Source organism: Mobula hypostoma, chromosome 19 (assembly GCF_963921235.1).
Source record: "Mobula hypostoma chromosome 19, sMobHyp1.1, whole genome shotgun sequence".
Lineage (NCBI taxonomy): Eukaryota > Metazoa > Chordata > Chondrichthyes > Myliobatiformes > Myliobatidae > Mobula > Mobula hypostoma.
The window spans coordinates 42,732,269-42,744,578 of NC_086115.1; the positions used below are offsets into that span (position 1 = coordinate 42,732,269).

The 12,310-nt window shown below is 40.3% G+C and overlaps 1 protein-coding gene across 3 annotated transcripts in view; it reads left to right on the forward strand.

Moving 5' to 3' along the window:
- The window catches only part of LOC134358999 (serine/threonine-protein kinase 32C), a 269,000-nt gene that overhangs the window by 181,640 nt on the left and 75,050 nt on the right, over window positions 1-12,310 (forward strand). For all 3 annotated transcript variants that reach the window (XM_063071768.1, XM_063071769.1, XM_063071770.1), the window contains exon 3: window positions 3,779-3,930. In XM_063071768.1, coding sequence (XP_062927838.1) covers window positions 3,779-3,930 — 152 coding nt within the window. The remainder of the gene's footprint in view (window positions 1-3,778; window positions 3,931-12,310) is intronic.

Sequence of the window (12,310 nt, forward strand, 5' to 3'; positions counted from 1 at the left end):
AGTCCAGAGCAACACACACAAAATGCTGAGAGGAACAGGAAGCATCTATGGAGGGGAATAAACAGTCGATGTTTCAGGCTGAGATCCTTCATCAGGATATTAGCAAATTATCATTAAACCATAATTATCCAAATTATTATATTTCAGGAATGGTATAATTACTGAAATATTTGCCATTGTTGCACTTAATTATTCTTGTAATTTGTGAAAAGACTGCAGAGGGATGAATGAGGGTTCTTGGAGCACTGACAATAAGTGATGGTAGCAATGAGGATGACTTGGCACCTGTTGAATATATCTGATCCTAGGACCATCACGGCTGTTTAAAATACTGTCCCCAGTATTTTGTACTATCCTCCTTGCATAAGACAGTAAACTTTACTTCAAAATAACAATCTGGAGGGGGAGGGATGAAGAAAGGAGCTGGGAAGTTGATTGATGAAACTGGTGAGAAGGCCATAGAAGAAAGAAAAAGGGGGGAAGGAGCACCAGAGGGATGCGATGGGCAGACAAGGAGATGAGGTGAGGGAGGGAAAAGGTGAAAGAGGGGGTTCATTACAGGAAGTTTGAGAAATCAATGTTCATGCCATCAGGTTGGATGCTACCCAAACGGAATACAAGTGGCTGTTCCTTCAACCTAAATGTGGCCTCACCACGACAGTGGAGGAGGCCACAGATGGACATATCAGAATGGGAATGGGAAGTGGAATTAAAATGGGCAGCCCCTGTGAGATCTTGCTTACTCTGGCAGACGGAGCGTTGGTACTTGGCAAAGCAGTCTCCCAATCTACATAGGAGCTCACCGATATATAAGAGGCCACAATAGGAGCACCGAACACAGTAAATGACCCCAACAGACTCACAGGTGAAGTGTCGTCTCACCTGGAAGGATTACTTAGGGCCCTACATATAGTGAGGGAGGAGGTGTAGGGACGGGTTTAGCACTTGTTCTGCTTGCAAGGATAAATAGATCAGTGGGGAGTGACAAGTAGACAAGGGGGTCACATAGTAAACGATCCCTGCGTAAATTCTCCAAAACTTCCGCCACCTCCAATGGGATCCCACCACCAATCTCTACTTTCCCTCCCCTCCACTTTCTGCTTTCCACAGTGATCATTCCCTATGCAACTCCCTTGTCCACTCGTACCTCCCCAAGGGAATGCCCCCCAACCCCCTTCCTTCACCATTTCCCATCCCCTCTTCCCTCCCTCACCTTATCCCCTTGCCTGCCCATCACCTCCCTCTGGTGCTCCTCCCCATTTTTCCTTTCTTCCATGGCTTTCTGTCTGTTTCACCAATCAATTTCCCAGCTCCTTACTTCATCCCTTCCCCCTCCAGGTTTCACCTATCACCTAATATTTCTCTCTACCCTCCTCCCCTTTCAAATCTACTCCTCAGTTTTTTTTTTCTCCAGTTCTGCTGAAGGGTTTTGGCCTGAAAAGTTGACGGAACTTTTTTTCCATAGGTGCTGCCTGGCCGGCTGAGTTCCTCCGGCATTTTGTATGTGTTGCTTGGATTTCCAGCACCTTCAGATTTTCCCTTGTTTGTGTTCAAAATATCAGTCAATGTGTTTTAGCATTTATAAGTCAAAAGTGGACTTGTTAATGTATCTTCATCAGTTATTCCTTGTGTTCAGGTTGCTGCTACAGAAGGCAGGCACTGGATTGTACATGCAGTTCTTTAATGGAAATGCCATTTGTCTACAGAGTTTATGGTTAGTTTTGGAACACACCTGTGAACAAAGAAGTTCTGAACTTGCATGGAGTCAAATGATGGAGGTTCACCTCTATTTAGAGGGTTAGTTCTGTTACAGGACTTGTGAGCTCTTTGAGCAGAAGAACTCAAGGAAGCAGGAGCAGGGAGAAGATCACCATGCCCCTTGAGCCTGCCTTGCCATTCAATACGATCATGTCTGATCTACATTTTCTTCAACTTCTCTTCTCTGCCAGTTCCCCAAAATCCTCAGTTCCTTAATATTTCAAATATTTATCTATTTATATAACATAAGAACATAAGAAGTAGGAGCAGGAGTCGGCCATCTGGCCCGTTGAGCCTGCTCCACCATTCGATAAAATCATGGCTGATCTGGCCATGGACTCATCTCCACCTACCTGCCTTTTCCCCATAACCTTTAATTCCCCTACTATGCAAAATATATATACCTAATAATTAAGCCTCCACCATATTCAGGGTCCTGAATTCCAGAAATTTACAGTCGCAAGAGAGAAAAAATTTCTGTGCACCTCAGTTATGAATGACTAGTCCATTATTTTGCAGACTTGTTTTCTACTCCCTCACTCATGAGAACAAATCAACATCTACTCTGTCAAACCCTTTGGGACTTTGAGTTTGAAAAGGTTGACATAAATAGAGTTGTAAGGCCTCAAGGAACAAAAGTTAAGTACAACTTTAAAAATTATTTATGATGTATTTAATATTTTTAAGTATTTTTGGTGTTTTAAAAATAATATTTAACATTTACATCTTTAAATTGCAATCCAGTCATCTTTCTCAGAGGGTTCTGACCTTTAATAAAGCCTTCACATTTTTGCTTGGACTAATTTTATTGGAGTCTCACAGTTGACAGAGACAGGCAAATTCCTTCTGCTTCATCCAATCAACTGCTAATGCAAATCCACCCTGTTGTCTAAATTAATATAGCATAAAATTGACATTTAATTAATTCATCTTTTTGAAAAAATGATAAATAACAAAATAGAAGCTACCTATTTGGTATTCAAGTTTTCCAGGATCTAAAATTTGAGGCTTCGTATTAATATTAGCATTTAAATTGTATTCCATTAATTAAGCATTTTAATTAAACACTAACAGTCACCATGGTGCAACTCTAAGGCAGCAATATCTATCTGCAGTTAAATGCCAAGACAACTGTGACTGAGGGATTTGGAGAAAGTCCAGGAGCACTGTGTAATTGTGTATTCATATTCATACGGTGCTTTTATTTTAGGTCTCTGTGTGCTGATCAGTCACCAGTTGCAAACTATAAAAATGACAAGCTGGCAGCCTGCTATGATATTATTAATCAAAATTAATGCAAAAGTGGAAAATAATAGTTGTAACAGCAACTCACCAGCCAGAGCCTAATGGCTCCTAATCAATTTGTTATGAATTCAAAGGTCATCTATCTCTTCTCATAATCCCCAGTCATATTTTTGTAATGTTCTTACCTTTACCGAACAATTACAGGATTATTTAAAGCAAGGCTGTCTGCGGAAAACTTGGTGCTGGGTGTCTGACAGGGCACTATAAATTCTGCATGCCTGAGTGTATGCTCAAGATTAAACATTATTTCTATAAAGGTTGAAAGGTCACAAATATGATGTGCCAAATTAATGTACAGTGGAATTTAAGAGTACGATCATTCATGGAGCAGATAGTCTTGTATTCTGTGTCTTAACCAATACAGTCTTAAATTAGTTTTTCTCCATTGGAGATGCACTGGTAGCTGATATTTTTGGCCTATATTCTGTCTGGTAAGCATTTAGCTGACACCAGTCATGTGATCAAACACTGAGGACCTGGATTGAAACAGTGGAAAACAGCATCCTTATCATTTCCAGAACTGCCAAATGTTTGTCCAGTGCCAGCAGGGTGAGGTATATCCAGCGAGATAGCACTAACAAATTGGCATGCAGGTCTTGGAAACTGCTGTAGATAGAAAATGTTTATCACTTTGTTTGAAAGAACTTTGTTATTTCTTAAAAAATTATAATTTTCCTTCAGAGGTGACCTATTTTCTTATTTTACTGCCTTCCAGGTGTGCATCGTACAAAAGCGGGACACAGAGAAAATGTATGCTATGAAGTACATGAATAAACAGCAATGCATAGAGAGAGACGAGGTCCGAAATGTCTTCAGGGAGCTGGAGATCCTGCAAGAAATTGAACACGTTTTCCTAGTAAACCTCTGGTGATTATCTCCAATTTCATTATGTGTGCATTGAGATATTGTGATTTTGTTTGATCTGAATGCCCCTATTTCTGAATTAGAACACATCCCTAAAATCTGTGCTTCTATTTTTATGCTATGCCTGGAGGTTTGCAAAAATGGAATTTGCAAATTGTCACAACTTGCGTGTTTGCTGATCTACTTGACACCAGCAAGCTTGAGCTCTGATAATCAAGAGAAGACGTGAATGTTGCATAATTCCAATATTCTTTTGCAGTTTTAAAGTTATTATTTTTATTATAGAAAGTACTGCTCCTTCATTAATAAAGCCAGGCCATTCCAATTAGACTTGTAGAGTTTTATAAGAGCTTGTTCTGCTAGCCAATCACTTTATACTTCCAGCCAAGTGTTGATTATGGAATTGGTTTTATAACGGAGATAGTTCTGTAATAACAATAAAATCACTGCTCCAGATTGTTTGAGATCACAGCCATCACTATCACTTAAAATATTTGTAGATCACTTCAGTGATATTAGTAAAAGTTTGTAAAGTTGGATTGAAGGGATTGAAGTTGTGTAGCAAAGTATACAAAATTTACCAATATAAACAAATAAGGAAGGAATTGGAAAAGGATCTAGTGCTTTCCCAACATATATGACAAATAAACTGTTTTCAGGCTTCCAGCTGTGTTCAGGTATTGATTTTAACCAATGTTTCAATGACAAAATCTGCCATCTTCATCAGGGATGATGCCTGGGCATGTCTAGTTCTGTGGTATTATTATGGAGACACTCTGGGCCTGAAATACTTTTTTGTACAGTTAATCAAAGTAGGAAGAACCTCTCCACATTTGGGAGGCATGATGGTGCCTGTTATTGTTGAGGTATAAGGACAGGTATTGTTAAGGTATTGAGTTATTGTTAAGGACAGTTTGGTCCTCCTATGGTCAAGGTTTGGTAAGAGTACCAGTGACCTTTTTGAACCCATTCTTATATCAATGTGCTTCCTCAGTAAGGGGAACTACTATGAACCAATGGATGGTGTGGCCGTGGGATCACCCTTGTCACTGGCTATTGCTAATTTCTACATGGAGGACTTTGAGGAGAAGACTCTGAGTTCATCACCCTTATGCCCCCAAATGCTGCTTCAGATACGTTGATGACACCTTCATAGTGTGGCCTCATGGACTCCAGGCACTTCAACTGTTCATGAGCATCTGAACAATATACATTCAAGCATTCAATTTATGATGGAGATGGGGAAGAATGGCTGCCCTCCATCCCAATGTAGAGCGGTTCTTTCTACATTGATTAACCATATGAAAACTATTTCAATGACACGAGGAAATAAGACGATTATGCACGGCGCTCCTACAGAATGGCTACAAAGTGAAGGAAATCAGTCGGACCCTTGAAAGGGCCGGCTGAAAAACCAGGAAACCTAGCAACGAGGAAGAACCCGTTGCTACCGCCTATCTTCCCTATATTCCATGGTTTGTGGAAGGATTGCAAAGATCCTGAAGAAATACTGGGTTAATACAATCCTCAAACCTGTAAGGAAGCTCAAATCACAGCTTATGTGGGTCAAAGATGACCTGGGACTCAGGACGGCTGGCATTTACAGTATTCCCTGAGAATGCAGAGCAGTGTATATCAACCAGACGGGATGCATGGTAGAAACCCGCATCAAGGAGCACAGAAGATGTATTCATTTGGGTTACCCAGAGAAATCGGCGGTAGCAGAACATTGCATCCGCAATGGCCATAGGATTGTCTTTGGCACTAAACTACTGTACCACGCCAATGGCTTTTGGACCGCCTGGTGAAGGAAGCCTTTGAACTAAAACTAGAGGAAAAGAATTCTAATAAAGAAGGTGGTCTCAGTCTAAGTAAGAACTGGAATTCGATTGTCAACAAGATGGGACAGTGGAAACCTGATGGATGAGGACTAACCAATCAGGAGGGATGGATGACAGGGTATAAATGCCATCAGACTAGACACACCCAGGCATCATCCTTGATGAAGTTGGCAGAGTTTGTCATCAAAACATCAGTTAAAATTGATACCTGTACCTGGCTGGAAACCTGAGAAGACTTTATAAGGAAGAAATTGGTTGAGGTGCAAAAAACAGCTAAATTCTCTTCCAGATCAAAATTTATCAACCCATTTTTGAACCTAAGTAAAACCTGAAAATGACTAATTACTGATTTATTAGTATTGGCTTTATATTTCAAAAAACTCTGCTGTAAACTGAATAATTTTAAGCCTCCCACTGTAATATTGCAACAATGGCTTCATCACTTCCTACACAATTGCATTACAATTCCTCAACTGTTTCTGTCTACATCTGGATAATCAGTGCTCAATACATCTGGATAATCAGTGCTCAATATTCATTGCTGCCAGTCTATTTATTGGTCCATACCTGACCATTAAATTCGATCAGACGTTGAACCATGCCACTATTTGCTCAAGAAAAGATGCTTTGCAGCTGAGTAACCCCTTTGGTTTACCAAAATATCAGTTCATTGAGACTCCTAAAAAGATGCAACAACAGCAGAGACACTTAAGCTATGTGAGTCCATATCAGCCATCAGGACCTATTTTCACACTAATTCCAACACAATTTAATAATTTACTCTGTTCACACTCCCATCAAGTCCACCCCGCCCCCCCCCCCACACACACACACATTCTATTTCACACCTACATAATAGGGTATTTTACAGGGAACATTTAGCCTGCAGATCCACAAGTGTTTGAGATGCGGAAGCGAATCGGTGTGCCCAAAGGAAATCAATATGGTCTGAAGGAGTGTGTAAGCAGCTCACAAACAGTGCTGGAGATCAAGACTGAATCCTGTTCACTGTTCACTGGAGCTATGAGTCAGCACTGTGCTGACTGAGGTTTACTCTCACTTAATTTATTCAATGAGTGGAAGCATTATGAGAAATATTTATCACAATTGCCTTAAAAACTTCATTGCTGAATATAAACAGATGTACGCAAATCAACAGCAAATGGAACTTTAATAGGAGCTCTGTAGCAAGTGAGGAAAATTAATCTTTCTTCATTCTTAATATGTAAATAAAATTTTAACACCAACAATCAGAACCATCACAGCAGCGAGCAGCAAAATAACCCAAGAATCCTAGGAGTATAGTTGAACAAAAATATTTTCAGAGTGGGAGGTTTTAAAGAGCTTCTTGATGGAGGAGGAGAAATAAAATATCAGGAATGAGGAAAAACAGAACTTCAGAGTTTGGGACTTCTGATAATAGAGAAGAGATAGCGCCTAGAGCTAGAAAACTAGAGAGTTATAGGGCTGGGCTACAGAGATGGGGAGGCTGAGTACAGGGCTACGGTAGGAAACTTTGTCACATGGTGTGAGCAGAATTATCTGCAGCTTAATGTGAAAAAGACTAAGGAGCTGGTGGTAGACCTGAGGAGAGCTAAGGTACCGGTGACCCCTGTTTCCATCCAGGGGGTCAGTGTGGACATGGTGGAGGATTACAAATACCTGGGGATACGAATTGACAATAAACTGGACTGGTCAAAGAACACTGAGGCTGTCTACAAGAAGGGTCAGAGCCATCTCTATTTCCTGAGGAGACTGAGGTCCTTTAACATCTGCTGGATGATGCTGAGGATGCTCTATGAGTCTGTGGTGGCCAGTGCGATCATGTTTGCTGTTGTGTGCTGGGGCAGCAGGCTGAGGATAGCAGACACCAATAGAATCAACAAACTCATTCGTAAGACCAGTGATGTTGTGGGGATGGAACTGGACTCTCTCACGGTGGTGTCTGAAAAGAGGATGCTGTCCAAGTTGCATGCCATCTTGGACAATGTCTCCCATCCACTACATAATGTACTGGGTGGGCACAGGAGTACATTCAGCCAGAGACTCATTCCACCGAGATGTAACACAGAGCGTCATAGGAAGTCATTCCTGCCTGTGGCCCTCAAACTTTACAACTCGTCTCTTGGAGGGTCAGACACCCTGAGCCAATAGGCTGGTCCTGGACTTATTTCCTGGCATAATTTACATATTACTATTTAACTATTTATGGTTTTATTACTATTATTTATGGTGCAACTGTAACAAAAACCAATTTCCCCCGGGATCAATAAAGTATGACTATGACTTGCAGGGAGTTGAACATCACAATTCTTGAAAGTTTCAAAATTGAGGCATCAGTGGTCTGAGGGCTAACATACATCAGCAAGCACAGAAGTGATGGATGATTGTGGGTTTTGAAATGTAAGCTGAATATAGAATGAGTAAATTGGGAGGCTGGCCATGATGGCATCGAAATTGCTGAGTTTGCAATTACAAGAGTATGAGTGAGGTTTCCAGCAATAGATAAATGAAGGAGAAACTGCTGATCTTAGTAATTATATCGGGTGGGAAGGTGAAGCTATGACCAAAAGCTACATGTTTTCAAATGATGTCCAATGTGGAAAATGGAATCTCTGTCAAAGGATGAAAACTGAAAAGGGATAATTTCAATGACAATGGTTTTCACAATTTTTAAATAGTTTACTTAGTCCTGTACACATTCAATAAGCTTTCTTTTAGAATAAAAGTAATAGATAGAAAGATGCATTTGAAATCCTATCACCTCATAGTTGATGTTGTCAAGAGTTAGTGTCGAAATTAATCACCTGAAGTTTCCTTTGTGTATTGAATACATAAATGAGGTTATTTTTAAAACCTATGGAACATATCTAGTGACTTGTAAGTGTAGTACAGAATACTCCATTTAGCATAATAATGTGTAAGCATTCTCTAAAATTATACACAGGGTCAGATAAAATTAACCTCTATTTTTGTTTGGAACTTGAGAGTAATGGGGAAATACAGTAAGTCTTGCACAATTCCCATGCAGATGGTTAAAAATATTTTTTTAACTGACTTATTGATTGTGCACTGCATGGTTGAAGTGCAAGTTATGAAAGCATCTCAGCAAAGTAGAAGACAGCAATGAAAATATTGCAATTCAATGTATAGTTCATTTTTTTCCAATTTCCACTTCTGTCATGAAGGTGATTAATCTTGCTGGGATACAGTTTAGCAGATACAACCAATAGCTTTTCACAGAACTAACTGCACCCCAGTGGAGCTAACAGGCAAGGGGAATTCAGTGCCAATTCAAATCCTATTTAATCTCTAAAACCTTGCTCCTTTCACCCATATGGTGTAGTGTTATCTCATGGGGTTCCTTTGACCACCAGATCATTTAAGAGCCATTTCTTCAACCTCATTTGCAATATTAATCATTGAAAACCAGGTCAGTAGTATAACAAATAATCTTTCTGAACTCATCAGTTGAAATACTCACAACAACAAAAGACTACTATAAAAGCACATTTTTTCAAAAATTGTCATAACTAATAATTTTGTAGAATGGTATACTTCAAGGCACCTGAATGTAGCAATTGTTTGAAATAAATGTCAAGACTGCAGCGAATATAATTTTGAATAATTACCCAAAGTTGGTTAAGTCAGTTTAGAAAATTTAATTTATTTTATTAGTTCAATTCTTAACTTTCAAATCAGTTGTACTGGTAAATTTTTAAAGCAGAATTTTAGGCAGTGGGTATCAACAAATCATAAACTGAAAAGGGTTGTCTAGACACTGAAGTACATACAAACCTATTGACCAAGCACTGAGTGAGCCTTAAACTTAGATGATGAGGAATGGCTACATCATTTTTGACAATGCAATGGTGTTACTGATTGATAGAAATGCACTTAGTAGTTTAACAGTGAAGTTATTTAGATGCTATTTTGGGGACATGATATCTGTTCTGAGTCCCAAAAAAATTCTTGAGAGCCAAAGCACCAGAAGCAAACTGTTGTTTTACAAAAAGTCTCATTACCATAGTTCACTGCATGATTCATTCCAGCATACTTCACCAGTTCACTTGAAAGTCATCCAATTATACAATGTCTTTATCACTGAATTTTCAAATTTGCCAATACATTTCTTTGCTTTGATATTATTTCTTGAAATTTAAACCACAGCAAATTGGCACTCACATTGCATTGAAATGTTTGCTCAGAAATGGGATATTGCTTGTTTTTAATTCAAAAAGTATCATAATGTGTGGAGCTAGCTCTAGACTGGTTACCTAAAAGCAAGTGAAATTGGTGAAAAGCAATCATTAGTGTGTTTTTCACTTGGAAAGAAATGCTAACACTATAGTTGTTCCTACGAGGCTAAATGCAATGCAGCGGCTGAAGCTTTGCTGCATAGCTGTGAGAAAAGTGTAGCAACCTATTGCACTGTTGTTGCAACTGCTGGCATTGCAGTAAATACAATGATGCCTCACTTAGGAAGGATACCCATGTCATGCATTTCAGGTTAAGTCATAGTCATACTGAAGTACTATTTGCCTCTTTGTAGTGGTTTGAATGAAACAAGTCAGACTGATGCCATACCTGTTAGGCAACTTCTGATGGATAACTATTATCTCTTATTTAAGGTTGCTGGTTTTTCCCTCCATTAAGCTCCTTAAGACATCTTATGGCACTCGTTGAAGTTGAGACTCTTACAAGTGGCTGAAAAATTCAAATAAGTTGGCATGGCCATATACGCTATGTACTTGCTGCTGTCCATACTTGAGACTAGTGTATTTCTTTGCAAATTTGAAATCTTCCTGAAAAGGCGAGATCGTGTTGGCCAGAAGGACCACCCTGAGTCAATTGAGTGAATGTAGAGTAATCACATTTAACTGCCTTGAATGTGCAATTTTCATAACAATCCTGGACATGATCATGGTACTTCTTGTACAATGTTCTTTTTGGAACATTGGATGGCTTGGGGGTGAATCAGACCAGGTTTTCCTGGGATGTTTCTGGGAAAATCTGGATTTCCTAACACAATACCAGTTTGGAAACCTGTAGTTTTCTTTTTACGTCCTTTTGCCCCCAGCAAAGCTTAACAACCTTCACTGTCCTCCAGCCTTCTCTGAGATCTCAGCATCAACCCCAAGGGCCAGGCTTCAACTTTCCAACCTTCGGGATACCCCCAGTGATTTCCTATGATGATTCTTATGGAGGCCGTGATCTTTATTGTTCATTTTTCAGGAAGTGGGTGTTGTGGGAAAGCAAATATTTCCCAAGTCCAATGGTGAGTAACTCAGAGGGGACTCCGCAGGTTGTGTTGTTCCCACACATCTGCTGCTCATGACTTCCTTGTCATTAAATGTCCTGTTGGAGGACTTCAGGTAAATATAAAGCCTGCTGTTAGCAATGTGCACAAGTGTGGATGGAAGACTATTGAGGAGGGAAGAAAAGAAGCCAGTTATTTTGACCTGGATTATGTTGACGCAATCATTTTTGTAAACAGAAGGTATGTCAATACTTTCTTAACATGTGCATTGCAGATGATGGAAAGACTCTGAGGTGCAGGCTGTGAGTGTGTGTCTTCAAGCTCCTGAACTACACTACCATGGTATTAATGAGGAGTTGGCTGACTCTATAACCCTCTGTAGTCTCTTTTGATCCTGTGCATTGGAGCTTCCATGCTGGGTGATGAAGCAACCAGTGGTCCTTTCTCCTTGTTTCTCATCTGGCCACAAACCACCAGCTCCCAAGCCTATCCACATCTTAAGCCTGTTCCTGCTCCCTGACTCTAACCCACACCCGGCCCATTTTCTGAATACCTTGCCTTACCCTGGCTGTGCACGTGGCCCAGATCCCTAACCCTCAACATGGGTTGTGGAGACACCCCAGATACCCAGCACCTGTCTGCATTACTGACTCTCTGCACTGGCCATGTATCAAGCCCTTGCTTGTGACAATTGTCAGACTCCTCTGACTCGCATTCCGAACCCTTTGCACTGCCACACCCACTGCTAATGTACCCGTCAGCTCCCCCTCCCAGCTCTGGCTGCACATCCTCTCACGTTCCCCACCTCTAGCCTCTCCTGCCTCTGTACTGGCTACTTCCCTGACCTTGTACACCTGGCGCAGGTTATCTCGCTCCTCACTTTGGCCACCACACATCTGTTTATTGTGATCACGTGACCGGAAATAAACTTTGCTTTACAGATAATTTCAAAACAAGGGAAAGTAATAAAGGAATGTGAATATAGTGTTACAATTACAACGAAAATGCAGTGCAGACAGACAATTAAGAAGCAAGGGCTATGGTAGATTGTAAGTTCAAGAGCTCCCCTTCATCATACAGAAAGTCTGTTCAAAAATCTTATATAGAAGATGTCCTTGTGCCTGATTTTCAAGCTTTTGTACCTTCTGCCTGATTGAAAGGAAGAAAAGGGAGAATATCTAGGATAGGAAAGCTCTCTGATTACTTTGGCTGTTTTCCCAATACGTCAGGAAATCCAGGAAAAATCCTTGAGGATAGGCTGGTTTTCATGATGGAATGAGCA